General features: G+C 45.4%; 3 protein-coding genes across 12 annotated transcripts in view; 2 read left to right on the top strand and 1 right to left on the bottom strand.

Moving 5' to 3' along the window:
• Nucleotides 1–5923, bottom strand: part of ccdc88ab (coiled-coil and HOOK domain protein 88ab) — a 49719-nt gene extending 43796 nt beyond the window's left edge. For all 10 annotated transcript variants that reach the window (XR_013467958.1, XR_013467960.1, XR_013467959.1 and 7 more), the window contains exons 1-2: nt 5222–5923; nt 4981–5081 (exon numbers count right to left, since the gene is read on the bottom strand). Coding sequence is in view for 4 of the 10 variants with exons in the window: in XM_078104760.1 (XP_077960886.1) it covers nt 4981–5081; nt 5222–5284 (164 nt within the window). In the remaining 6 variants the exon portion in view is untranslated. The remainder of the gene's footprint in view (nt 1–4980; nt 5082–5221) is intronic.
• Nucleotides 5924–11492: 5569 nt separating this feature from the next.
• On the top strand, nt 11493–19195 carry pnpt1 (polyribonucleotide nucleotidyltransferase 1). Its single transcript, XM_040178860.2, has 28 exons — nt 11493–11766; nt 11838–11898; nt 12303–12377; nt 12476–12581; nt 12689–12738; nt 12864–12927; nt 13007–13054; nt 13194–13307; nt 13643–13829; nt 13981–14032; nt 14189–14246; nt 14351–14447; nt 14546–14648; nt 14888–14958; nt 15089–15125; nt 15327–15393; nt 15534–15623; nt 15721–15774; nt 16131–16240; nt 16375–16446; nt 16628–16691; nt 16773–16856; nt 17130–17213; nt 17300–17406; nt 17557–17612; nt 17736–17814; nt 17901–17948; nt 18040–19195. Exons 1-28 carry the CDS (start codon nt 11648–11650, stop codon nt 18193–18195), a joined length of 2313 nt encoding a protein of 770 aa, XP_040034794.2. The 5' UTR covers nt 11493–11647; the 3' UTR covers nt 18196–19195.
• A 130-nt stretch (nt 19196–19325) lies between these two features.
• On the top strand, nt 19326–27285 carry ppp4r3b (protein phosphatase 4, regulatory subunit 3B). The gene is made up of 16 exons (XM_040178858.2): nt 19326–19940; nt 20569–20624; nt 21041–21139; nt 21283–21906; nt 22371–22448; nt 22574–22690; nt 22820–22936; nt 23323–23454; nt 23632–23734; nt 23828–23869; nt 24185–24343; nt 24476–24645; nt 24738–24874; nt 24994–25142; nt 25226–25362; nt 25474–27285. The coding sequence occupies exons 1-16, from the start codon at nt 19799–19801 to the stop codon at nt 25576–25578; spliced, it is 2367 nt and encodes a 788-aa protein (XP_040034792.1). The 5' UTR covers nt 19326–19798; the 3' UTR covers nt 25579–27285.
• Nucleotides 27286–27536: the final 251 nt, after the last annotated feature.

The following is a 27536-nucleotide window of genomic DNA, read 5'->3' as shown; positions in this document are numbered from 1 at the left end:
CACGGATTCATTCAACCGTGCCGGTAACTCTCAATGTGAAGCTGCTGTTAATGAACAACTCAACACTTCCTGCAGATGCTTTGCAGCAAAAAAAAAAGGTCTTCCAGGGAGCAAAATGGTTTAGGCCCCCTGAGCTACTGAGGGGCTTGTAATATGAAGCAGATGGGAGAAGTGTTTGTTTGTTTGTATTGACCGCAAACAGCAGCAACAGCTTAATTAAATTTGGATTGTAGCATTTTCTTCTTTTTTTTTTAAGGGGAATAGCTTAAGCACAGAAACCCCAAATAAAGCTGAGAATGCATTATTTAAATGTCATGTTCAACTTTGAATTGCTAGGGCTGAGAAACCTTCGCCTAAACCCGCCCAAAGGGTCCGCGTGGGGTTCCAACGCGTCCTCGGCTCACAGCCTTGTTAAACAGTTCCGTCCTCTCAAGGTCACAGCTGCCGCTTCCTGCCCGACTTGATGTACATCCTCCTCGACGCAGTGGAGACGGGGGGGGGGGGGGGGCGCGATTACGACAGATGACAGATCCATGCGCGATTCTGCACTTTGACGAGTGGCCGGCGAGAATCTCACAACGCGGCACCGACGCAGAGGAATCCCGAATACGTCTCCAGGAGGTCAAGTCGGGGAACGCAACAAAAGGGCTTCTACGGGCTGCTCAAAGAAAACAAGCGGAAGAAGAGGGGGGTGGGGGGAGACGAAGAAAGTGAGTTGTGCGGGAGGGAGGGGGGGAGAAAGTGGGAGCGGGTGTTGAGGCATGAAGAAGCGAGTGAGGTCAGAGAGAGGGAGATGAATCAGACGGCGAAGGCAAAGAGATCAAGGAGATGCAAAGAAAAAGAAGTGCTTTGATCCAACCATTTGGGGGGGGAAATACCTAGACGGAGGTTTTATTCAAGGTGAGCGGCTGCATGCTTTTTGGAAAGCAACAAAAAGTGAACTTGGCCTGCATGTGGCCAGATGTTTGGTAGCCTTACAAATACTCAAACAGAGCAACAAAGCCGCAAAGAGCAGAGGCATGACGCGGCCTCCATGAGTTAGTTCAACAATAACCAGAGAATCCAGTGATTCGTCTGATGGTCCGCAACCAAAAACTCACCCTGCACACCAGGGCGCCTCTACACAGCCCATTGGCCGAAGGTCTTAATATGCACGACGTGTCGAAAAGCCGATTCTGTCACGAATATGAAGTGATGACAGGCGCAGTGAGGACATCCTGTGAATATGAGACTACAGAGAGAAATTACCACAACGTGGCCTTGAATCAAGCATTAGGCGATTCATATTCCCTGACTCATGGGTTTGCTTCTTTGTCGTTACCACTAGAAAGCACACTCATAAGCAGAAAAAAAAAAAACACTAAAAGAGCAACGCCATCTCTTTATTTATTTATTTATACGCTCTAGCTCCCATGTGTGCAGCCGCTCAGACAGATTTACAGACATGCACGGATCTGCAGGAACAAAGAGAAATGAACCTGTGCAGCATGCGCGACGATTTCCAGGATTTAAAAAAAAGAAGAACATGACAAATGTTGCATAGGAGTCAACTAGGACTTTCTGTACTTCCGCTCATACAACCGACGTACACATCCGACCGGTCACATGGATTGACTGTGTTGTACTTTTGGAGTTCGTCCTGATCCGATGCCGGGGTCATATGGATCGCAAAGCCCTCTGGGGCAAATTTGGTGTATTGGGCTATGAAAATAAGATTAAATTGAATCAAATCACACGCCCCCTTTTTTTTCAGGGTGTGTCGATCTCAGCCGTATCGCTCCGTCCCGGCAGCCCGCAGAGGAAGCGACTGTCTGGTGCACCGAGCGGGCCAGGGTCCGCGGGACTGGCAGGAAAACAGAGAATCAAACGGGACAGTTGTCCCTGTGACAAAACTTTAATGGGGGGCCCCCCCCTCTCGCCGAGCGGGAAAACTAATTGGTTTTGACAGCACGGAGGAGGAGATCTAATTGGCTAGGTAATGTCAGTCACATGCCGGGAGGGTTGGAGGCGGTGGGGGCCGGAGAGGGGGGGGGGGGGGGGGGGGGGGGGGGGCGTGGTGCCATCTGGGTGTCAGCGAACCGGTAAAATAATCCCGGGGTCCCTCCTCTTCCCGCTCCGCGCTGCGTCCCATGCTGTTTCGACGACAACTGCTGCCGACCGGTCTGCCGCGTCGGCACTAAGAGCCGCGCGGAGACGTCGACGCGGCAACGCCGCCGCGACAGCTGACATCACCGGGAGTAAAAATAAACTTTCTGCTCATTTGTGCCACAAAGAGAAGCAGATTATTTTAGGGGAACATTGGATGAAGAATCCTCTGCTTACAGTGGAGCAGTTGTGCGTTTCTTTGCAGCAGAGAACATTCTGTTTCTATAGTAGTGCCAAATCTAAACGCTGTAAACCCTACTGACTGGAGTAGTGGTAACAGCGGCGCCTTTTTGGGAGGAATTGATCAATGCCAACAGAAGTCTCTCAAGCTGTCAGAGGGAGAGTGGGGAGAGTAAAAAAAGGGAATGAGTGAGAGAACTTGTTGGTCGCAGCCAGAGAACTGGAATGGATACAATCCCCGTTAATCATCGCCTACAGTCCCTCAGAGACGCTGGAAAACTTTCCTGCGGTGCAGCTCTTTTTAATGAGAGTTACAGTGTAAGAGAGGGAGGATGGGGGGGAGGAGGCATTTCTAAACACACAATCACGGATGGGGACAAACCCGAGGCCTATTTTAACTACATTTCTCTCTTGATACAGAATTAAATCCTGCAGAGACATTGATATCAGTTGACGCATTCAAAAAGGCTTGAACTTGAGATTTATCATCAACTCATGGGCGCATGATTTCTAGTCTGAGAGTATTTGTATCCATGAGTTTATTCTTCGAGTGCCTTTGACAAAATGAAGAAATTAACAATGTTTAAGTAAAGACAGATCCTGTCATAATAAACAAAGATCCCAATGACTTCTGTGCATCCACAATACTGAGCTTAAAAATAGATAGGAGACGCATGACTTTGGGGGACGCAGTCATCTAAAAGCCTGTAATTGTGGTTTACGTGCATACATATTTTAGCTCACCGTGCAGTGTACTTGAGCGCGCTCTGCTTACTGGACGTGACCACGTGGGGCTGGTAAAGAAGAAGCAGTCTGACCTACACTGTAGGCCTTTTGTGTGGGAGGCCGGCTGGGCCAGACGACTACCAACAGCTGCCTCAGTCCAAAACAAATTGCATGGAAGGAAAAAAACACACACACAGATACACAGACGCCCACGCGGACACAGAGGAGCCACACACACACACAAATATAAACAGAGCTGGCTGTGACTGGCGATCCCCGACATCCTGTCAGCCGACCCTAAGCCAGTCACAGCTCAGCTCAACTGTTTTGTAAGGGAGCACAAACACACACACACACACACGCACGCACGCACGCACGCCACAAAGTTCCCATCCAATTCATTCCACTTATTTGCAGACAGAAATCCTACCCGGTGCCTGTTGCAAAGCGGCTCGATGTGTAGATGTGAGCAGTTCAAACCGCGGCTCGACTCCAGCTATTTGGCTCTCTCATCTCGTATTTTTGCTGCCATGTTGAAAGGTTTTCAACCATTTTTGGTGAGAATCGTTTTTCGGACCCCCCCCCTCACTTCCTTCCTGTTCTTTCCACTACCTCGTGTCCCAATGGGGGGGAAAAAGGCCCTAAAAATACTGATGACTTGTTGATCGTTTTTGGGTGTGTGAGCGTGAAAGAGGAGAGGGGCCCTGCGATGGCCTCCTTACCCCCCTCTCTGATTCAACGGGACACGGCCTGGGGAAGGACAAACACGCACGGGACAGAGCGACTAGGTGGACGGCTCCGTGGGGCGATGGTAGGAGGAGGTTGAGGACAGAGCAGCAGGAGGAGGAAAGCAAATCAGAGGACAGGAAGCGGCCGTTCAGCTCCTCATGCCACACAGCTGCAGCTTAACCCTTCGGGAAGACAATTCCCTCCGAACACACCGAGGAAGAGCTGTGCACATGGAGAAATACTGCAAGGGGACGGCCGTCTTGCGCAGAAGACAAGCGTCCCCCTCCTAGAGACGACTCTGCCTGGTAATACGGGTGACACGCGAGGTTGGCTTAGGAAACTGCAACTTGTTATAATCTCGTCTGGGAGGTGGAAATAAACTCCACTGGGATCAGGCCGACAGGAGGAGTAAATGCTGACGGTGTGGACTGGGGCATTAGCGGAAAATATGACACAAAAAAAAAAAAAAAATGTCCCCGGCAAGCGGGAAGTCTGGAGCTCTAAGCCAGACAAAAGGAATGGAAAGCAGTCTGCTGCACGTTGGGAGGCGACTGGAAATACAGGCGGATTCAGGCAGACATCGAATGCCTCGTCTTTCCCAGCACATCTTAAAAAGAGTTCACAGAAACACGCATTACTGAAGGATCTGCATTCAGATCCCGCTCCCAGTGTTTGTCCGCTTACCACTGCTATTTCTAGTGTTTTAATCTAATCTCCCAGCGGGGAAACGGGAGCTTCTGGGGCTTCCAGTGGCGACGAGTCAGCTGCAGACGACGGGCCTCCCGCCGACCGAAAAGTCGTGGAGCCGCTCGCCCGCCTCCCCGCAGCTCGGATGCAAATTCAGCAGCAGCTCCCAGGGGACCCTGCAGATAACAGTCTGCGGCCGTTTCTGGAGGTGTGACCCACGACTGGCCCCGATACAAGGTCCCCTTTGTGCGTAGCCTACATTCACTCCAGCACACAATTTAAAAGAGGCTGGAGCTAGTGAAGAAAAGCGTCATCGGGTCATGTGGGGATGACCACACTAAAAGCCCCCCAGGGGATCATTTGTTGTGTCTCGTCCACACCATAAAGGGCAAAAACACGTTACGTATACGTGCATCACCGTAATGGGTTTGAAATCCCGAGCAAAGGCCTGCGCGCTGTCGTACGAACAATCCTGGGTGTGCAACACGTCTGAGCGAGGGTCAGATTACTTACATCTCCAGCATGATCTCGTTCAGGTAAATCCCATCCACTAATTCAATGTATTCCGATAGTGGGGAGCCATCGGTCAAGGAGGCCTGGCCGGCTGTCTTCACCTGGGGATGAATGGGAACAAGAGAAAAGGGGCGTTGAGATCAACCACACACACACACACACACACACCCATGGCAGGTGAGTGGGGGTTCGATTAGTGGGCTTAGCACACGTCGCAGTGGTTCCACGGGGAGAGACGTACCCAGCACACCAGAGGCGTGAGCATGAACTGCTCCAGCAGAGGGGTGAAAACCTCGCTTTCCATCTTTGCTTTTCAGGGCAAACACCGGCGCCGTGTTAAAGAGTGTTCGGCTCCCCGCGGAGAAAGACGCGTGTTTTGCTTTTGAATCCGCTCACGTAGTTGATTCGATTAAAGCGACGCTCATTTTTGGACCCACTCGAAAAAAATTTTTTTTTTTTAAAAAGCGGGTCCGACGTTTCTGGAGGATGTTGAAAAAGAAGATTAAAAAAAAAAAAAAGGTTAATCCAGGAACTTCTCGACACCACACAGATGTTTGAGATGGCAACGGCTGGGTTACCTCATCCGATGGAGAATGAATCACATTGTTTTCACGTGTCTTTAAACCACCGAGCTGAAACAAACGAGCTTAGCTAACATATCTGCATACTAGAGACCTGAGCCAGGTGTGGTTTTATGCTAGCTGACGGGGGAAAAAGAGAAGGTTGCAGGATAAAGATCTCACAGAGGCTAATTTAACGATGAGAGAAACATGAATACAGCAAGGACAAATATCCAGTGTGAGCGGGGTGGAGAAAAAAAAATCCACAAGTTTGAAGTCCCGTTTTCCCCAAATCGTCCTGTTTACTCCTTAAATTGCCCGTGAGGTCATTAGCGGGCGCGCGGACTTCTCTCTCCGCCCGACTCCGTTCGAATGAAGGGGGCGCGAGCGCAGAGGATGAGCGCAGGACACTTAGCACCGCCCCGCCCTCCTCCGCATCTCCCTCCGCCCCCCCCCCCTGCTCTGAGAGAAAGAAAATAGGGCACCGATGAAAGCGTCAATTTCCATCAATATGTTGTGTGTGCTCTTCGTAAATAGTTAGTGTACTATTACATGTAGTGGAAGCGCAGCGCTGGGGATGCGAGCAACGTTTTTTAGTGAATGATGGAGACATGCATGGAATGGGACGAAGCAGACAGCTCCATGCTGCTTTAGTATATATGGATTTGCATGCTAAACAGTTCCTGCTTGTTTTCTTCCTGTGCAGGTAGAATATACAAGGGATCCATGCGTACCTTTTGTCTGCCTTTGCAGCATGCAGCAGACTGCATTAAAGCTGCATGAAAGAAGGCTACTGACACCTAGTGGGTAATGTAAAAAGAGACTAGTGTAAAGGGATCCTTATGTCATTGTCCAACACATAACTGCTATGATGCACTTCCCTTTTCCGCATTCGGCAAAATAGAGGCAACAGTCTCAACAGTATTTATGCTGCAGTAGCAACCAAAGAATCTGTTTGTGGGATTAATAAAGAATCTATCCATCTATGTCTATTTTTCAGTCCATCTATCTGTCTATCTAAATAATCAAGGAAACACTATGGAGGAGTTTTGTTTCGAGATAGGTGGATATGTTCTGTTATCATTGTAAATTGAATACTATCAAAGCGCTTGCCAAATGCACCAATGTAGATTTTAAGGGATCCTGCCTCTATAATCCAACCAGCAACCAGTTAATTGAATAACACTTCATTTATTTTAACTGCATCAGCAGCAAGGTGATGACTGAAGCATAAGACCTTCTCTATACAGGAGACACCTAATCAACAGTTGATGAATGGCTCTGTGGGTGTGAGGAGGAAGCACTCGTGTGACCAAATAGCCAATGAAAACACAATCACTGATCTGGGAGCCGGGGACCGGGGTCACCTCTCGGGAACAAATGGATTCTTGTATGGTCACCTAAAACTTATGATAAGCACATTCCAGCAGCGGCCCTCATTTGCATTTAGAGTAACGGTCGCTGTGGTCGACACTTCCGCTTGATAGAGTAAGAGATCACGACCTGCTGTCTCTTGTCCTTCTGCTGACTGGAGGGTTTTAAGCTCCAGGAGTTACAGCACAAAGTGACGCTTCTTGGAAATCCAATGTTGGTTAAAACAGCAAAATGTATCAAGATAGCGGTTTTATTTTCTCTGTTTGTTTGTTAACGTATAGTGTACATCGCCAGATAAATGTTAAATATCAAGCTGCTGACACCAATACATGGCATTAAGTCAAAGTCACAAGTGGTTTTTTTTGGTCTGAACATATATTCTCTGTCAATACAGGTAAGGCGCTTTGTTCCTTAATCATTGCTCCCGATGTTATCTTATCTTAATGATGTGAAAAAACAAATGGTTAGTTTGCTTCAGGGTCCACTCAATAAAATACGTTTCCCGTGGCAGCCCACTCAGGCCTCTGGGTCACCCAGAACGCGGATAATGAAAACCTTTCATGGCTGCTGGATGGAGCCTTGTGCTTACACAGAACACAATTATGCAGAAGCGATTACTGTGGAGGATAGGGTGGATATTCTCAGTGTGTTTATTGTGTGTTAGGGTTCATTCCGTGAGTGATTCATTGACCTTGCTGGTGCTGCTCCGGCCTATTTCATAAAAGTCTGTCATTAATGACGCTTTAAATAACTGTTTTTTCCAAAGCGTCACCTACATAAATGACTCAGTGATTATAGAGACGCACAGCAGCATTTCTCACACACACACGAACACACACGCACACAAACACGCACACATACTCAGCGAACCATGAAGCAGAGCTGCTCTAAAATCCTTAACAAATCAAACTTTCCCTCTCTGAACAACCAGATTCCTTTGTCGCTCCTCTCTTAGATACAATTCTAAACTGCAGTTTCCTGTTAGTTATTACACTGGTATTTACGAGTGACCACAAGAATTTTTAATTTGGAGCTGAGCTGATGTCATGTGGCATTGAATGCCGGGTGGGCTGACACAGATGCTCAAGCTGTTTCCCATTCATCCTTCTTTAAGTAACTTAGAACCGGTTTGGACTCGTAACAAGTTGATGAGTCAAATCCAAAGCAGCATATTCTGATTTACACGGTAAATTTAATGCAATTATGTTGACCATATTTAGGATTCCTATAGCTATTACATTACAAATATTTGGGTTTATCCTGCAGCGTCAATATTTATACCACATTTCCTTGCAAAATAGCTGATATTTGCTGTTTTCTTGTCATATTGAAGCAAAGTTTGAGTTTGAGATCATGACAAAAATTATGATCATGCTTTAAGCATGTGCCGATAATAATACTTAGCAAGCTGTAAGATGAATCGACACTCACACTGTCTAAAAGGTGTCCTTGACTAACTGATAATAAGGTGCTTAAGTGGTCTTTTAAAGTATTTTTAGATTATGTTCTGCACACACATAACAATGCACCTTCAACAAATTGGTGATAATAACGTATAAGAGAAACAAAAGGTAAAAAACACACAATTTACATACACCATCAAACATGACCTCTTTCTTTGCTGCAGAGGTCAGCCTGACCATCCTCTCAGGTGTGTCTCCTTCTTGTAGGACTGCAATGAGAAAAATCAATGTCTGTCTGTAAAATCTCCAGTTGAAAGGATTAAGCCCCCCTGTGGCAAAACCTAATCCCTAAAGGTCAATGGAGATGTGTGTGTACCAACCCTCAACATCCTGGCAATTATAACACATCCTTTATTAAACTCTGAGAAAAATACATTAGTATTGACTTTCATAAAGACGTAGAGAGACACGGTAGCACACAAAGCGGTCCAGTTTGTTTAAGCCAAGCAGAGTCAGAGGATGCGCCTTAATGACAGCTCTGGATTGAGCTTTGGTACCAAAAAGCAATCCGCTCTCTGCGTTTGAGGCCTCTCTGAATCTCTCTCTGTGGTCTGAGAGGCTTTTTGGATCAACAACGCTGCAAGGAGCCAATAGTTAAGAAAGAAGGGGTTAGAGTTGCAATTAAAACACATTTCAGTCTGTCATTGATTTAGTCTCTGGCCCAGGCCGCTTTATTGATGCTGCAAAGATTATTCTCCCCGCTGGAATCTTCTTTTCATGTTTTAAACATGTGAGTCTGGCACACTCAGTATTCTTGGCTTTGTGGTTGTATCCTAAACTTTGTCCTCTGTGTATGCCATGAAAATGGTACAAGTCATGTATGTAGTTCATTTTTATAAAGAATCATTTACTGCAACCTAGAGTTAATCGATAAGAGCAAGAGCTTACTGTTTATTGAGCATGTATCATACATTCCTAAGCACATCAGACATATATCCACTCATCTATGAATCACTGGTCATTTCCAGATACTGTGCCAACACACACAAACACACACTCAATGGCCGTTTTCTGATTAGCATCCAATGTTTCTGATTTTTTTTTAAACCATAAGAGAAAGTAGTTTGTGAAAGTTCAAAGTCAGTTATGAAGCATTCTGCTCTACTTATTCTGAGCGAGTGGAACCGTATATGTCGTGGAACCTCGCCATGCTCAAAATGAAATTACCACACTTTGTCACAAAGGAAATCATTTGTTGCCAACTCAAGTCGCCAGCTGTCGGAACGGTGTTTCCCCTCGAGCTCATGCATGTCCATGTCGGTAGATCCAATTCCTGTCTTTGAGAGACACACAGGATAAACCAGTAAACGAACAAGGTGAATGCAGGAATTCCTCAACGCCGGTGTAAATGGACACTTAGAAACAAATGCAATTCTGCAGGAAAAGTTGTAACACCAACATTTCTTAAGATTTAGGAAGATACGTAGTCTGCCTTCAATCACAGTGCAGAATAACCTCAGATCCCATTACTGCTGAAGATCCCATGTTCTGCATGTGTGTGTTAGAATGTGTCTTCAGGTGAGCACATCAGAGATCACTTCTACCTGCCATCTCCTGAAACAACACAGCATTAAATCTTAAAGTCTTAAAGGGACTGGGGCAACGCACTGACGGGTGAAGAGCTTTTTTTCTTTGAAATTAGCTGCAAACATGACGAAATTGTGTCACTGACATTCACAAACCATGGAAGGAGGGCTAATATCAGGTTATTCAGTGTTCTTTAGTTTGGCCTGGTTGATTTAATTTGGCCTGTTTGAATAATTACTTCTCATCAACAACAAATATTCATTCAATCACCTCTTTACACTGCTTGGTCCAATTATCTTTAAAGGTCACAGAGAGCCCCGTGAGAACATAATGGGTTAATAAAGAATTGATGTACAGACAGTCCACAGATTTATTTCTGTGTTGGTCGATTGACATTTACATAAGAAGCAAAAGCTTCTTCGAGAAAACGCAAACACAGCCTTCTCCACTAAGCTGTTCATGATCCCTGGAGTCTGCCTCAAAGCAAAGACAGGTCCATTACGCACTAATAGTCCATGGCTCTGCTCGTAATAACGAGATGTCAATGTGTCCCGCAGCCATGGAAACAAGGAAACACTGGTAGAGACCTTGGTAATAATGGAAATGTGTTCTGTGTTTTTCAGTGGGTGTGAGCTAGTGGGAGTGAAACCCTGCAATTAACTGGAGCGCGTGTGTGTCTTTGTGCATGTTTGTGTGTGTGCATGCGTGAAGACAATCCATAGTGCGTTAGAGATGCTGTTAACACTCATCTGTTGCCATAACAACCACAGCATCCCCACTGTCAGTGAGTTGGCTCAATGAGTGACTGCAGGGCTGTCTGGCTTCGGTTGTAACGTCTGGAAAAGAAGCAAGGTCCCTGATTTACCGAAGGTAGTCCGTTGTTCAGAAACATTTGACAGTTGGATGAGTTTAAGACAACGTCAATAAGATATGGATGAAAGTTGGCAGCCGTTGTTAAAAGTAATGAAAATAGATTCACAAATTCCTGAAAAATAAACCTAAATGACCTTAATCTATATGATCTAAATCATGGCATACTATGCGTAATGTATTATGAATCCATAGTAACATGAATCTTTATGTTCTTCCAAGCTGAGAGGTGAGTTTTATGAAGCAATCCTGACATCTAGCGGTGGGGATTATAAACAACAAAGGTCTACTTGTAGCTCACAAGCTGCTGCTTCCTTTCCTCTTACACCAATCTACTTCCAAACATGTCTTCTTCTCCTAGAAGTCGTTTAGTTATATTGCCTGTGGGTATACTGACATTTTTTGTTTTTTTATTTGAGAAAAATAGTACAATACTAATACTAATGAACAAATTCCCATTGCATTTCAGATTGCTAAAGCAGGTATTTATTTTTTTCGAGGAGCTTTGCTGGCTATTAGAAAAATAAATCTGTTTTTAAGGCACATCCACATTGGCTTTAATCTCTGAATAGGAATTCGGAAACCCATTCTTACAAAATGTCACAGCGCCAAGTAGTAATTAATGCAAAATAGTCTGTGGTAATCGCGTGGAAAATAAACGTTTTGACATTCTGTTGACGCGACTAGCTGTTTATACGGCTCTGGTTTTGACGTCACACACGCAACGCGGTCAGTCCAATCAGGAAGAGCGCTTCTGAAAAGCACTTCCGCACATGTGACTGAACTGACATGGAAGCCCCCATGCGCACATCTATGCTGTAACGGCTGTCACCCCGGTCCTTTCCTCTGTTTTGTCTTCGTGTTTCTGGGGATATGAGGTATTTACTCCGTCTCGGGCGCTCCTTTGCCCGCCTCCACGTCCGTTTATGTCACCAGAGTGTTTACAGCAACCATGCGAATCCACAAAGACTGGTCGTGGACCTTGGGGAGAAGTAAGTTGACTTCCCCGGCTTCCTTTCTCTTCCAGTGACCGTGATCATGATGTGTTTCATTTTGGTTGTAGGAAACTTGAGATCTCTTCGGGGAGGTTCGCTAGATTCGCCGATGGATCTGCGGTGGTGCAGGTAAAGAACAATCCACGTGCATGAATTGGCTGCGCCTGGAGGTTGGACATCTTTTCTGATCCATATTCTTCATAATATCGTCGTTGCACTTTACCTTTCATCTCATACCATTTATTCTATTTATCTACTAGTTATACCATCAGGTTCTTTGCTCCTCATATGTTTCTGAACAGCATTTATAATCCTATAAATTAACTTGCTCTGATTCTAAAATAATTAACAGAATCAAAAATATTTACTAAATGGGGAATCTTCCAAAAAGAAAAATATCTGACGTAACCTTTCCCAGTTATAAACTTTTTTTATACTGTATGTTGAGACATCATGGGAGATCTTTACTGGTCAATTCAAGATTTTTGATCCTATATGGGATTTATTTATGTGATCTTGTTCTCTTTCTGAAGCTGGGAGATACCTCTGTGATGGTGACTGCCGTGAGCAAAACCAAACCTTCTCCGTCGCAGTTCATGCCTCTTGTGGTATGTTCTCTAACGTTACAGTGAAATGGCCGCCACGTCTTTGTTTATAGACTGCGATATTATATATTTGTGAGTGAATGTCCACATCTGATTGACAGGTGGACTACAGACAGAAGGCAGCTGCTGCCGGGCGAATCCCCACCAACTATTTGAGGAGAGAGATGGGCACCACTGACAACGAGATCCTCACCAGCAGACTCATCGGTGAGTCGATAAGAACGTGTCTTTTGACGTGCATCTGTGTGCTGACGTTGCCTTGTGCTCTTTGACTGAAGCCAACGTTAAACTTTCCTCTTGTGTCTGTTGCTCAGACAGGGCGATCAGACCGCTGTTTCCTCACGGCTACTTTTACGATACGCAGGTCAGCTGAGTTGCACTTTTTCACCGCTGTGGTGACACTTTAGCACACTTTTTCTTTTTGAACACCGATGATCTTGATGCGTATCTTCCTCCAATGTTTTGCGTGTGTGTTTATGTCTCCTCAAGGTCCTTTGTAACCTGCTGGCAGTTGACGGTGTCAATGATCCAGATGTGCTGGCTATAAATGCAGGTTAGTTAAATCTCACGCACGCATGTTTTCCACCGAGGTTTTCCATCTTTAGCCTAAGCAATATTTTCTCTTGTTATAGCTTCTGCTGCTCTGTCCCTGTCCGACATCCCCTGGCATGGACCCATAGGTGAGGAACACGCAACATATTTAATCCTTTTCACAGGATTTCCTCCGCTTTTTAATTCCTGTTTTCACTTCAGTTCCTCGTAAGTCTCCTTTGCATTTTTTTTTAAATCTAGCTTGAAACTCCTTGTGTGTTTATGCAGGTGCTGTGCGGGTGGGCATGGTGGATGGGCAAATGGTGATCAACCCCACCAGGGCGGAGATGACGTCCAGTAGTCTTAACCTCATAGTGGCAGGAGCTCCCAGCAGTCAAGTGGGTAAGTTGGTTAAAAAAAACTGTACAAGTCACAGCAGACTGATGAATCTTTTAAAGACTCACAATCACACACATCATCTATTGGATGGTCATCTAGAATTTGTTTGTTAGCTTGAACATGCTGTAATGCTATAAACTACTAGCTGCTTATGAATCTGTTCACACCAGGAAGTTATTTAGAGTCAGCTGCTTCCGATTCCCGGTAGAATATTACAAAAACGAGGGAGGGAGAGCGGAAGACAGAGGCAGCGAGGGACGGAGATTTGTGGCTTGTGTAAAGCGCTGTTCATCTGACGATCATGTGACTCTGGTCGGATGTGACTCTCTGTTGGCCAGTGATGATTGAGGCGTCAGCTGAGAACGTGCTGCAGCAGGACTTTTGCCATGCGGTGAAGGTGGGAGTCAAACACACCCAGCAGATCATCCTGGCCATCCAGCAGCTGGCGCGAGAACAGAAGATCACCAAGCGCACCCCGGTCCGGATCTTCTCTGCCCCGACTGACATGGTGGAGCACCTTCGGCAGTAAGACGAAACTCAACGTCATTTCCAAAAGGAAATTATTTTAAGTTGTCTGTAGATGAAACCGTCAGACGTCATGCAGTAATGTGTTCATCTGTTTTGTATATTTTTAGATGTTAGTAATAACTTACTTTTCCTTTTTTCATCCTCTCAGATCAGTCTCCAAGAAGATCTATGCGGTTTTCACCGATTACTCTCACGATAAGGTGAAGTCTGTCGCTCGTCTGTCGCTTCCCTGTTTCTTTACTTGATTTAAAAGCGGCTCGAATCGCCGATGTTTTTCTGCTCTGAGATATGACCATGTTTATGTTCCGTATCTCCGGAATAGTTTACGGAATGATCTCATCACGACCTTGTTTTAGATTTCAAGAGACGAAGCAGTCAACAAAGTCCGACTAGAAGCTGAAGAGGACCTGAAAGGTAGTTCATCTTCATGTTTGTGTTACAACCCCCTTCACACAACACGTATGTACTTAAATCTGTAACTGATGTCATTAATGTAATATAATGCCCTCCGTGTGTAGAAAGATTCCCTCAGGCGGAGCACTTTGAAATCATTGAATCCTTCAACACTGTGAGCAAAGAAGTCTTCCGCAGTTTAGTTTTAAATGAGTACAAGAGGTAAGTCCCGTCAACGGTGACCTTCACATACAGAATTTTGTCTTGCCTTTGTGACTGGATTTCTTTTAGTTATTTTTTATTTATTTGCGGTGTTGTAGATGTGATGGGAGGGAGCTGACTGCTTTGAGGAACATCTCCTGCGACGTGGACCTCTTTAAACCGCTGCATGGCTCCGCTCTGTTCCAGAGAGGACAAACACAGGTAGGAACAGCGCAAAGAAGAAGCTCGATTTTTGACATTTACACTTTGTTGAAAGGAGAATCCGATTGCGTTCCAATTTGCCGTGTTTCCTGCCGCTGTTAAAGATAAAATACTGGGTTTGGTAATGAATGCAAAAGCAGCAGCAGCAGGAGGAGGAGGATCAGTAAGGGTCTGGAATTTTATTTTTACTGTGGTGAAGCCTCAAAGAAGGCTTGGTCCTCCTTTTTTCTTTTTTATAGGTCCTCAGCAGTGTCACATTTGACTCCCTGGAATCCAGTGTCAAAGCAGATATTATCACCACGGCTTTGAGGTAAAGCTGTCACTCATGTCTGTATCTGAATGTCATTGACTACAGGGTTTCATTCAATGTTGCAGACTAAATTACGATTGAAGATTCAAGACAATTTAACCCTTGTCTTTCAATCCTTTTGTCTCTGCAGCGGCGTCAAATCCAAAAACTTCATGCTTCATTATGAGGTGAGTCAAATCCTTAAAAACAAAGCAGAATCAATGGCTAGTTTAATATTCTTCAGTGAACTTAAAGAGGAGGTTAAGGAGTATCCCCCATGCTTATATTGTGCACCTATCTGACAATGTTAAATTGTAATCTTCTGTAAATCAACGCTATAACTTCCGGTTCATTGTGACTTAAAAATCAACTTTGCCTTTTGATTTCAGTTCCCTCCGTATGCAACCAATGAGATTGGGAAGATGGGAGGCATCAACAGGAGGGAGCTGGGACATGGTTTGTGTTAAAGTTCCTTCTCCTCGTCGTCTTCAGGGTGCGCCGACCACAGAGTCATCTGGACGAAGACATGCTTGTGTGTGTGTGTGTTTGCTCATGTTAGTGTGTGTGTGTGTGTGTGTGTGTTTGTTCACGTTCAGGGGCCCTGGCTGAGAAAGCTCTGAGACCCGTCATTCCGAAAGACTTCCCTTTCACTATCCGGGTCACTGCTGAGGTGCTGGAGTCAAACGGTGAGTGTTGGGACAACGTTTGTGAAGAGGAGAGGATATCAGGATAGGCAGGATACCTCGGACAGGAGCCTCTTCATCTTCTTTATCTCCCCCTCAGGATCTTCCTCAATGGCTTCAGCGTGTGGAGGCAGCCTCGCTCTAATGGATGCAGGTACGAGCTCTTCTACAGCTAATATAAATATTCATATTTATTATCTTGAAAATATGCTGATGCTACCAACACAACTCGATAAACCAGATCATTCTATCCTAAATTAATACATTTAAATTAAATTGATGTTGCATTCAAAGTCAATGATTGTATGATATCAGAGATTAGCACTGCGGCAGCAAATTACAATTCAAAACGATGTTTTAAGAATTCTCATTATGCTCCTCTGATACAGATTGAAGATGGATTAATATGATTGGGTCGCTGGATTAGGTTCCTTGTTTTTATTCACACAGTGAGGCGTTTTGTTTTTGGTGCTAAAATGTACCTAACATACCTGCATCTGTGTCTCCCAGGTGTTCCCATCTCTTCTGCTGTGGCAGGTGTAGCAATCGGCCTCATCTCCAAGGCCGACCCGGAGAAGCCCACCGACATCCTGGACTACAGATTACTCACCGACATTCTGGTACGTATGAAGTGTGACCAAACATGTAGAACAGGAAGAAAGAGTTTGTTTAAACAGGACATACCTTTTTAAAACATTCTCACTAAATGGCATGGGACATGTTGAATGTGAGCTAACTATTGCTTCCTAACCAGGGAATAGAGGACTACCTTGGAGACATGGACTTCAAATTGGCAGGAACAAGCAAAGGCATCACTGCGTTACAGGTAACAGGTCTTCTAACGGAACAATGGCTTAAAAAACCCCGTTTTGGGCTCAGTCGCTGAAAACTAAATAAATGTATTTAATGCTAGTGGTATCGTGATGTATGAATACAATGAACTTGTTGAGCTGTTAATGCTGCTATCGTCCTTTTTGGTTCATCTTTTACACTTATTCAACCCCCAGGCCGACGTGAAGATCCCAGGTTTGCCTCTCAAGGTGGTCATGGAGGCTATCCAACAGGCCACAGGTGAGCAAAACATTTCACCTAAATAAATACCTGGGAACATGTTTTCAGCTTTATGGACTTTGTTTTAATACTGTGCTCCAGTGGCAAAGAAGGAGATCTTGGGCATCATGAACAAATGTACAGCAAAACCCCGAGAGACGAGGAAAGAGAATGGACCTGTTGTGGGTAAGCGTTGTGTTCTAACGTGTGTGTGTGTGTGTGTGTGAGCTTGAAAGGTGTTTCTGTGTGTAGGACTCGTTGAGTTAGATGAGTATCAATGTCATGTTGGATACAATGAAGACAGGAGGCCAAAACAAGCTGCAGAGTATTTGCTCTTCACTTGGAGGAGAGCACGTCATTTCTCATGAATACTGTGATTCCAAAACAAATGCAAACTCTACTTATGGAGCATTTTACGTCGTATGGAGCTGATGTTCGATGGTTCTCTTCTGCATCCAGAAAATGTCCGGGTGCCCGTTTCCAGACGAGCTCGCTTCGTCGGTCCAGGCGGCTACAATCTTCGCAGGTTACAGGCTCAGACAGGTAACAAGTCATTTGAAGGTCAAAGTCAGACCGGCGCGCTGATACCTTTGCGAATGTAGTACAGACTGTCATTTGTTGTTCTTGAGGTGTGACAATAAGTCAGGTGGACGAGGAGACTTTCTCTGTGTTTGCTCCGACGCCCGGAGCCATGAGTGAAGCCCAAGACTTCATTGGTGAAATCTGCAAAGACGACGTGAGTCTCCAGGGCTGTTCGGATGCGTTTTTAGTCATCGTACAAAATACATTCACCGCACTGTATCAGCGGGATCTCAACCCGAGGCTGTTGCAATACACCTGTGTGTACATTCATGTGCATAAACATGCATGTTTGCTTTTGTTGCAGCAAGAGCAGCAGCTGGAGTTTGGTGCCATCTACTCTGCCACCATCATTGAGATAAGGTAAAACAATGAACTGCAGTATTTGATCAGTTATTGGCAGTTCTTACAGTTTAAACATGTGATCTGGGAGAATGTCATTTGGCATGAATCCAACCTTTAGCGTTTTTTCCTGCTGTGCTTCAGGGACATTGGTGTGATGGTGAAACTTTATCCCAACATGAGCGCTGTTCTGCTGCACAACTCACAGCTGGACCACAAACGGGTCAGTGGACCCGGTTTCCTAACGTGTGCCTGAGGTGTTTGAACATGAAACCATCGGTTACCTCTTTTTGTATTTCCCTCTTTTAGATCAGACATCCGAGTGCTCTGGGTTTAGAGGTGGGACAGCAGATACAGGTGCGTGTCGCTGCCGGCTGTTTTGTCAAAAGTCGCCTCCCGTGTGTTTCGATTCTGGGCTGATTGTCTCTGACTGGACTTTTGCCAACAGGTCAAGTATTTCGGACGGGACCCGACGGACGGCAGGATGAGAATTTCGCGGAAGGTGCTTCAGTCTCCTGCTGCATCTGTTGTCAAAACGATGAGCGAGAAACAGAGCATCTCCATGGGTCCAGGCGACGGCCACGCGACCCCACCCGATTTGTGACCCGCCACTCCAACGGGCTAACTGTGCATTGCTAACAAAGCGGATTTAATAAGCGCGTATTCTGCCGCAAAGCATTTCTGCTGAGAAATCACGCAAACCAAGAGACGGTTTCCCCTGCGGCGGTGGTTATGGATGTGACTGGAATGAACCGCTGCCGATCCAAAGCCGCGTCCTGCCGTCATCGGTGGACATCCACCGGCTGGAAAGGAACGCTGAGCAGGAGACAAGTTTTATTTCGAAGTGTACTCGTTTTTTTTTTTTTACGTCACTTATAAGTGACTGTATTGAGCAGTTTCCTCTGCAATGTATCGATGGTCACCTGATTCACGCGTGCGTGTGTCATTACCGCTTGTGTGGTATGAGATTCTCATATTTGGTGTCCGCCGTCGAAGTGCGTCCTCTAAGCTTCCGGGGCCATGATATAAAACATGATGCAGAGTTTTAAAAAGAAAATTCTCATGTGTTGAATTTAGAGTATTTGGGCGTCATCTGCAAATTAGGAAAGTACTGGTTGCTTTGCAGTGTTAAAATTCACAACAATGCAGCCCAACATTGAGATACCAACAAATAAATATGCCTAATTACCACGGGGTGTGCAAGTCTTAGGAAATTAGGAAATGCTCACGTCAAGAGAGGCGGTGTCTGGATCTCGTGCCCCAATTGATGACTTGCGTGATGGCAGAATTTATAGTTCAATTTTAAAATATTCACCATCAAGATATAATCACCATGGGGTGAATATTTTTATACAATTAATTAAGCTAGTTTAATGCATCTGTTCACTGAACATTGCCAGTTCTATGAGACATGTCTCACTTTGGATGGAGGAACTACAGCACTTACTGCAGCATTCGGGGTGTTAATAAACTGAGGTGATATTAAAATCGTGTGCGTGCGTGCGCGCGTGCGTGTGTGTGTGTGTGTGTCTGACTGAGTATTATTGCTCTCTTGGCCCAGAGGTTTGAAAACTTCACTTACAAATAAAAAAAATAATTCTGTGCGTCATGTTAGCCATTTAAAATGAATTGGGGGTTTGGATTCCCAGCTATATCTTCACATTCATACCTAAACATATAATTATATTTAAATATACACACATGAATACAACAACTCCTGGCGCCTCTGCCTGTACTGTGAAGTCGTCTGCGGATACTTTCTGCTGCTATGACCTTCTCCCAGCTGAAGGGGGCGCTGCAGGGGCTGCGGCTTCGCCATTGGATGAATTCACTCGGGGGCGGAGTCCCCGAGCGGCAGTTAGCGCTTGATTGACGTTGAAGAAGAAAAAGAACACAAGATCGGATTACAAGATGGCGGTCTGTGGACGTTAGCAAGAAGGCCGTTGGAGTTGTTGTGTTCTTTGTAAAAAAAAAAATACTGTGTGATAATAGGCCTCCTGGTTGAGTGGTTTCACACCGTGAACGTAATGTGTTTACGAAATATCCACTGATACATTTCGCTGCTGTTGTGAACTTTACCGAGTGCGTGTTTTATAACATGCAGGTGGACACAAAGTTGACAAGTCGAGGCTAGGAAAACGCCAGACGGGGGTGAGGTGATAGCTTGTTAGCAGACCGCTAGCCTGCTAGCTCCGACTCGGTTAACTATGTCGGACACACGGCGGCGGGTGAAAGTGTATACGCTGAATGAAGACCGGCAGTGGGACGATCGGGGTACCGGACACGTTTCGTCTACGTTTGTTGAACGTCTGAAAGGAATATCATTATTAGTTCGGGCCGAATCGGACGGTAAGTTACCAGTTAGCACAGCCTCATTGGTGTAACGTTGGCTAGCATTAGCGCGCTAACTTCTGGTAGTTCGGACAATGTTCTGTATAATTTGCCTCTATGTGTACTTGGTTATATTCCTGGGATTGCTTCCTTGAGTTAGCCGAGGCTTTTTATTCTATCGTTTCCTAGTCGTATGCAGGGCCAGTATTAGCAAAGCTCTGAGATAAAAGGAAATCATTTATTGAATAGCTGCTGCTAGCAAGCTCGTTAGTTTAGCAGGCGAGGTGATCTCAGTAGCATGGGGGCCTTCAAAGTCTTGCCTAAAATGTACAAACTTCCTATAACTCCGAATAGTAAACCGCTACAGGTCCATGCGAAGATCACCCCCCCCCCCCAAAATAATAAGATTTGGATAACTTTAATCTAGCTATAATAATCCCTGCCGTTGTTAGTTGAATGCGTACTCCTTTTAAAACGTTTTTTTATTCAGCGTTTCACATTGGCTACTTAGTGTTATAAGCCCTCTGAATGCCGGACATGTTAATTGACCGTAATCTCCAATAATTAGTTACGTTACATCATCGGGTTGTCTTTGTTGTGAGCATTGCCTCGGAGATGAAAAGTTACCCAAGTCTTTGTGTTTTAGGATCTCTACTACTGGAGTCGAAGATAAGCCCGAATACTGCATATCAGAAACAACAGGTAAGAATAGACAATCGGAGTCTGGATTAGCTGCAAAAGGCAATGCCCATGAGTGCCTCAGCATCTTCTTAATCTAATCACTTTCACGTTGAGTCCTGTTGATTGACAGGCACTACTACTCAGATACAGTGCAGACACTGGTGATTCACTATCTGGTCCCAGTGTAAACCCAGTCACAATACCAGTACCCTTGATTTCCAACAACCGTCAGCGCCGTGAGATACATTTGCAACGTGAATGTCACATTGTTTGGGTTAATAAATGAACTGCTGGACAAAGTAACATTTTAAAGGACGTCATAGACTTTAGAACTTTTATGTGTATTCATGATTTTGGTAATGCTTGAGTGTTTCTTTTAAATAAGATAAGTCTAAGTCTTTGTATACAGTTTGATGTTTTCTTTTTCCTCCTACCAGGACACACTGATTGTCTGGTCGGAAGCAGATAATTACGACCTTGCCCTAAGTTTCCAGGAAAAGGCTGGCTGCGATGAGATATGGGAGAAGATTTGCCAGGTAATTTAAATCCAGTTTTTGTTTTTCAAATTTCCTTCCTGGGGAGTAAACAAACGGCAGAGGTTCCGGTTTGCTGAGTTTCATTCACTCAAGAGGCAGTACATTGATCCGTGTAGTTTAATTATTCCCTTCATTTCTCCCAGGTTCAAGGCAAAGACCCTACCCTGGACATCACCCAGGACCCCATTGATGAGTCTGAAGAGGAGCGCTTCGAGGAGATTCCGGAGACAAGCCACCTGGTGGAGCTCCCTCCTTGTGAGCTCAGCCGACTGGAGGAGATTGCTGACCTGGTTACCTCTGTCCTGTCTTCGCCCATCAGGAGGGAAAAACTGGCCCTGGCCCTGATGAGTGAGGGCTACATCAAGAAACTCCTGGGTCTCTTCAGGGTATGCGAGGACCTTGACAACAGGGAAGGTCTACATCACCTCTATGAGATTGTCCGCGGTGTCTTGTTCCTCAATAAAGCGGCCCTCTTTGAGGTGATGTTCTCTGATGACTGTATCATGGATGTGGTGGGCTGCCTGGAGTATGACCCCGCGCTGGTTCAGCCCAAACGACACCGGGAATTCTTGACCAAGACAGCTAAGTTTAAGGAGGTGATCCCCATCACAGACTCTGAGCTGCGGCAGAAGATCCACCAAACCTACCGGGTGCAGTACATCCAGGACATCATCCTGCCCACGCCATCTGTTTTTGAGGAGAACTTCCTGTCCACGCTCACGTCCTTCATCTTCTTCAACAAAGTGGAGATTGTCAGTATGTTGCAGGTAAGGAACCAAAGGGGGGGGGGGGGTGTGTGTGTGTGTGGGTGTGTGTGTGTGCGTGTGCGCGTGCATTGAGTTTTGTCCTGTGGCAGTTATTAAAATAAGAAAGAATAAAAATATTTTTTGAAAGGTGTTAAGATCTATTTTATTACATGTACATGGATTTTCTATGTTTAAGTCAGGTGTTTACAATTTGTACAATACCTTTCTATGATGTAATCAGGGTCTTATTTTGCAGCCATCTCATTTCTACATCCTACCATGATGTATTTTAGGGCTAATGAGAGGTTTAAAAATCATGGATTCCCTCAATGTTTTAGAAATGGTTCACTTTTTTTCCCACATTTCTTTTGTTAATGGTTGATGATAATCTATAATCAAACGATCAAAGTATAAGTTTTGTATTTTTTTTTTAGCCTTATTATTTCAGCGGCTTGCTTTTTAAACGCCTTTTTCATTTGCCGCAGGAGGACGAGAAGTTCCTAACGGAGGTCTTTGCACAGCTCACAGATGAAGCCACAGAAGACTGTAAAAGGAGAGAGCTCGTAAGTCAAACAGTCTTGTGTGTCTCTGAGGTTAGGACTAAAAAAATGATCTTGCTAGTGTATAATATAAAAGAATTGTCTGATCAATTGTTGCATCTTTTTTTTTTTCCCCCTCTAAATTTCAGGTGAACTTTGTGAAGGAATTCTGTGCTTTTTCACAAACGTTGCAGCCACAGAACCGGGATGCTTTCTTCAAAACTCTGGCCAATCTCGGCATTTTACCTGCTCTCGAAATAGTCATGGTATGTTCTGGCCGAGGTTCATCACACTCTGTTTTAATTATTTGCCTGTGAATCCTCGAACTGTGGAAACATATTACTGCGCACAATGCCCTCTTTGTTGTGGTCTTTAACTGTCCCGCTCTTGTTCAGGGAATGGATGACCTGCAGGTGAGGGCAGCAGCTACAGACATCTTCTCTTACCTGGTGGAATTCAGCCCCTCCATGGTCAGGGAGTTTGTCATGCAGGAACCGCAGCAGACGGACGACGTAAGCATCTCGACCGCTTCATGTAATCATGTACTGTCCCCAGGTTGATTTATTTGTATGAAATATAGGATGCGGAGTGATTTCCAAACACAAGCTTGTACAGTGTGTCCCTCACATTTTTATAGCTTTGCTGCATACTTTTCACTTAGAAAGTTCATTTTTTCTGCCAGAGAAATTAAATTCTAAAAAAACATTTTTCTTCAACTTTGATAAGTAAATCCTACATTGTATAGTACCTAAATCTTTAGAATGTTATTTTTTGGTAGTGTACGTGTTGCATATTGTGTCACACCGTATCTTTTAAACTTCTTTTAATTCTAATACACCATCAGATTAAACATGCATCATTTTAACTATATTCTGCTGTGTTTTTCTTTTGTCCACAGGATGTTCTGCTTATAAATGTAGTGATCAAGCAGATGATTTGTGACTCCGACCCAGAGTTAGGCGGGGCTGTCCAGCTGATGGGTCTGCTCAGGACGCTCATCGACCCCGAGAACATGCTGGCTTCCACCAATGTAAGCAGAACCCCCCCACACACACTAGCGTTCTAATGGCGGCTGGCAATGGAACCACGTGTCAACGGCTAGACTCGTTATATTTCCCACAGTCATTCTGCCCCGGACAACCGGAGGCATGCCGACAAGTTGCACTCATCTACTGCTCTTATCAAATCTCACTCTGTTTCCTTACAGAAAACGGAGAAGACTGAATTTCTGAGTTTCTTCTACAAGTACTGCATGCACGTCCTGACTGCTCCTCTGCTGGCCAACACGGCGCATGACAACAACTCCAAAGGTGAGCCGTTGACAGCGACCTGGCATAAACCAGAGTCTCTCTGACTAAGATAAACGGCATGTAACTGATTCACTCTGTGTCGTGGCCTTTCAGATCTGCAGGAGGGATCCACTAAGATCAAACCAGTCTGTCCAGGTGAGTGTTGTTAATTTTGACATCAACCGCCCAAAGGTCAAAAACCGCGACTGGACATTGTTTGTCTTGGCACACATTTTAAGTAACTTTTGCAATTCGGTTTTAGTCACTAGAAAGGCTCCATAATGGCTTAAATAATAAAATAGCGGTGATTTCGTTAATAAATCCCAGCTTTCACATCATAATTGTATCATTTAAAATGTAATAGTTATTAATGACCAGGCTTGTGTTTGTGTAGGAACTCCAAAGCATAGTCCAGTGCTTCAAGTGGGTTTTGGAAAGGTTTCATTGCTCATTGCATTTTATTTCACCTAGACAACTTCCAGACAGCTCAGCTGCTGGCGCTGATCCTGGAGCTCCTGACCTTCTGTGTGGAGCACCACACCTATCACATCAAGACCTACATTATGAACAAAGATCTGCTCAGGAGAGTGCTGGTGCTCATGAACTCAAAACACACCTTCCTCGCTCTTTGTAAGTTCACACACACCGTTCTGCTGCTCTTCTTTTCCTTCTCTAGAAGTTCCATCGGTTGTCCTACGTCATGGATGAACTTTTTCCAATCACCCTCTCCCATTGTGACTAAGCTGTCTGCTCTTACCCAAGGTGCCCTGCGTTTCATGCGCCGGATCATTGGTCTGAAGGACGAGTACTACAACCGCTACATCATCAAAGGGAACCTGTTTGAGCCCGTCATTAATGCCCTGCTGGACAACGGCACCCGATACAACCTCCTCAACTCGGCCATCATAGAGCTCTTTGAGTTCATCAAAGTGGTGAGTCACGCAACAAATGTGTTCGTAGCACTGAAAGAGCATCATGTGTGACGTTTCTTTTTCTTTTTCGCCACCACTTTGTCTCTTTCCAGGAGGACGTCAAGTCTCTCATAGCTCACATTGTGGATAACTTCTACAAAGCACTTGAATCCATCGAGTACGTCCAGACCTTCAAGGGCCTGAAAGGCCGGTACGAGCAGGAGAAGGACCGGCAGAGTCAGAGACTCAGGTCGGTACACTGCTCTCAGTTCCCACTGCTAACTTCATGGAGCGAAGGCAGCTCATTGTAGCTCAGCCTTTTGTTCCTGTGGATAACTGTACCTCATTGAGTAAACCGTTACCACGCAGATATCGTAGAGACGCGCGGCCGTTGGACGAGGATGAGGAGCTGTGGTTCAACGACGACGACGATGACGACGATGGCGAGGCCGTGGAGAAGAGCCGGATGGAGGAAGAGCTCTCCGACAGCTACGGAAAGTACATGGAGGCCAAAAAAGGTAAGCTGCTGCGGGTAGAGTGTCCCTAACCCAGAATGCAACACCTTTTTTGTTAACATTTTGATATTCAAAATGCGCTGCAGGAGCTGCCAACGGCTCCAACGGTGCCAACAACGGGAAAGCTGCTGTGATTCCACCTGCCTCGCCGGCCCTCACCCCCAACAACAGTTCCACTTCCTCTGTCAAGACCGTTGCTCTCCCGGCCACGCCAGCAGTGAAGGTAATGAGCAAGCAACTAACTGCAGCACTCAACAGGGATCTTCAATTTCATTATTATTATTATTATTCTGACTTCTCTCTCCATTATTGTTTCTCTCCTTGCTTCTACTAGACGGCTATGGTCGGTTTGGTGGACTACCCTGACGACGAGGACGAGGAAGAAGACGAGGAGGAGGAAGAGCAATCTCCGAGGAAGCGGCCCCGCCTGAGCTCTTAAGGCGAATTGCCCTCCGTTCGGTTGCAGTGGGAGCGGAGACTTGAGTCCCTCCCATCCTCCCTCCTCTGGTCGTCTCATTGGTCCCTGGCCTGCCTCAGCCACCTGTCTGTCTCAAAGACGGGCAGAGAGGAGCTCCCACCTCCCCCGGCCCTGGATGGAGGGAGTTTTTCTTGAAATAAAAGACCAGTCAGTCTGTTCCTTCAGCCTGTTTTTACCTCTTTTTATAACGGCCTCCTGTGGCAGATCCCCAAATCCTTTTTTTTTTTTTTCTTTTCTCCTCCTGAGAGGGAAACTCAGACTCTTTGCAAGCTCACTGCTCCTCTTTCGTAACACTCTCCTGCTCTCCCAGTTCTGACCTCCTCCGTACCGACCAGAGGGGCTTCGGTGGACGTAACGATGCCACGGCGGTTCCCAGCTCTGTTGCTGTAGCAACAGGAGCAAGGAAGCTACGGTACTACAGGAACCCTCGTGTGTCCTCATTTGGACTCTCCCTTCCATCCATATCCAAGCCAAACCAGTGAGCTGCAAAGGATGAGGAAACCGGACCACAACCAGCCAGTGTACCAGCGGTTCATCGGGCCAGTCAGGCTAGCCGGACTAGCCGCCGTAGTGATAGAAAGCTTGACTGGCTGAAGCAGCGTTCGCTGCCCCGTCACAGAACTGTTGGCTTTTGTCGGGGATCGAGGGGATGTAGGCAACCAATGAAATGTTGAAAGACAAGGGGGGGGGTCACAAATGTACCAGGATGAAATAAAAACTTCCAGAGGAGGAGCAGGACTCAAACCTACGAAAGCCATGGTGCCAATATGGCCGTGGCACACACATAAAACACACACGGCATCTCACACACAGGAGTGCGTATGCCAGAAATCCTGTATTTCATGACTTTGTTCAAAAGTACTGTACAGATGTTTTTTTTTTTTTTTTTTTTTTAAATCATTTTCCCTGACCTGATTTTCAAAGGGGAGAGCGAGACCTACCTACTTGTGTATTATTTTCTTTGTTGTTGCACAAAGGGTGGGGGTTCCTGTTCACCCTCTCGGTCCAGTCCATTTGGTTCAATGTAAAATGCAGAGAAGTTGCAAATGCTGGTTTTAACGTATTAAAACTGCAGTAAAGTCATTTTTGCAGCCAACGTTCTGAGGATGACTGGAGTTTTGTATTTTCTAGCGGCCTCTTCGCGATGCACACGTTTCAGTTTGTTTCAGCTGGGTGACACGCCGGAGTAAATTCAGCCCACACTTGTTTAAGACTCTCAGGGTCAGAGTTGAGTTCAGAAACTGGGAGCGACCCTCCATGTCGGAGCTGTGCAGTGCTGCTACCGGTTGAAAGGTGGTGGTGGAGGGGGACTCAAGGTGCCGAGAGCTTTGATCTCCAGTTGATCTTTGGCCTGTTACGTGGTGGTTTTTCCGCAGGTTTGAGAATTTTCACCCAGGAAGGGGAGGAGTCCCGTTAACCACAATGCCATATCGCACAGACGTGAGCAGCAGGAACGGAGCGCTGTAACAATATTATTGCCAATAATGTGCTTTCCAGGAGTCCAGCGAATTGTCTCTCCTCCTGTTAGTGTCACCCAAATATTTGACTGTTTTGTCCCTCCTCCTCCGACGAATTTGTACCAAGTGCATTTACTACCACTATCCATTCTTAACATTTGTATGAATTCATTTGATAAGTTTTGAAATTAAATGTGACCCTGACATTGAATTTGTAAATCTGGCCTTTTGTTGTAGTAATTTACTGCTCTGGCAATTATATCCACAAAATAATTTTTCTGATTATCTCAAATCCAAGTGGTTTTTGATCTTTCCAGTATTGCGGTACTAAGGGGAGAACTATTTGTACACATTTCTGAGCCCGGAATCGACTTGATCTGTTTGTGCCACAGTACAAACGAGAACACATGCTAGTTAATCCCCATTAACTCTCACTACCCAGATTAGAACCAAAGATCAGCG

The sequence above is a fragment of the Gasterosteus aculeatus genome, chromosome 6, assembly GCF_964276395.1.
Source record: "Gasterosteus aculeatus chromosome 6, fGasAcu3.hap1.1, whole genome shotgun sequence".
NCBI lineage: Eukaryota > Metazoa > Chordata > Actinopteri > Perciformes > Gasterosteidae > Gasterosteus > Gasterosteus aculeatus.
The sequence above is the reverse complement of the archived record's forward strand: the minus strand, read 5'-3'. Positions and strand labels throughout refer to the sequence as shown.

Bases quoted from the DNA above. Each gene is read 5' to 3' on its own strand.
- pnpt1 (XM_040178860.2), top strand. From the start codon at position 11,648: ATGAGGTATTTACTCCGTCTCGGGCGCTCCTTTGCCCGCCTCCACGTC. The intron at 14,033-14,188 runs GTGAAGTCTGTC...ACCTTGTTTTAG, and splicing joins CCGATTACTCTCACGATAAG to ATTTCAAGAGACGAAGCAGT. The intron at 14,448-14,545 runs GTAAGTCCCGTC...GCGGTGTTGTAG, and splicing joins GTTTTAAATGAGTACAAGAG to ATGTGATGGGAGGGAGCTGA.
- ppp4r3b (XM_040178858.2), top strand. From the start codon at position 19,799: ATGTCGGACACACGGCGGCGGGTGAAAGTGTATACGCTGAATGAAGAC. The intron at 21,907-22,370 runs GTAAGGAACCAA...CATTTGCCGCAG, and splicing joins AGATTGTCAGTATGTTGCAG to GAGGACGAGAAGTTCCTAAC. The intron at 24,344-24,475 runs GTAAGTTCACAC...CTCTTACCCAAG, and splicing joins ACACACCTTCCTCGCTCTTT to GTGCCCTGCGTTTCATGCGC.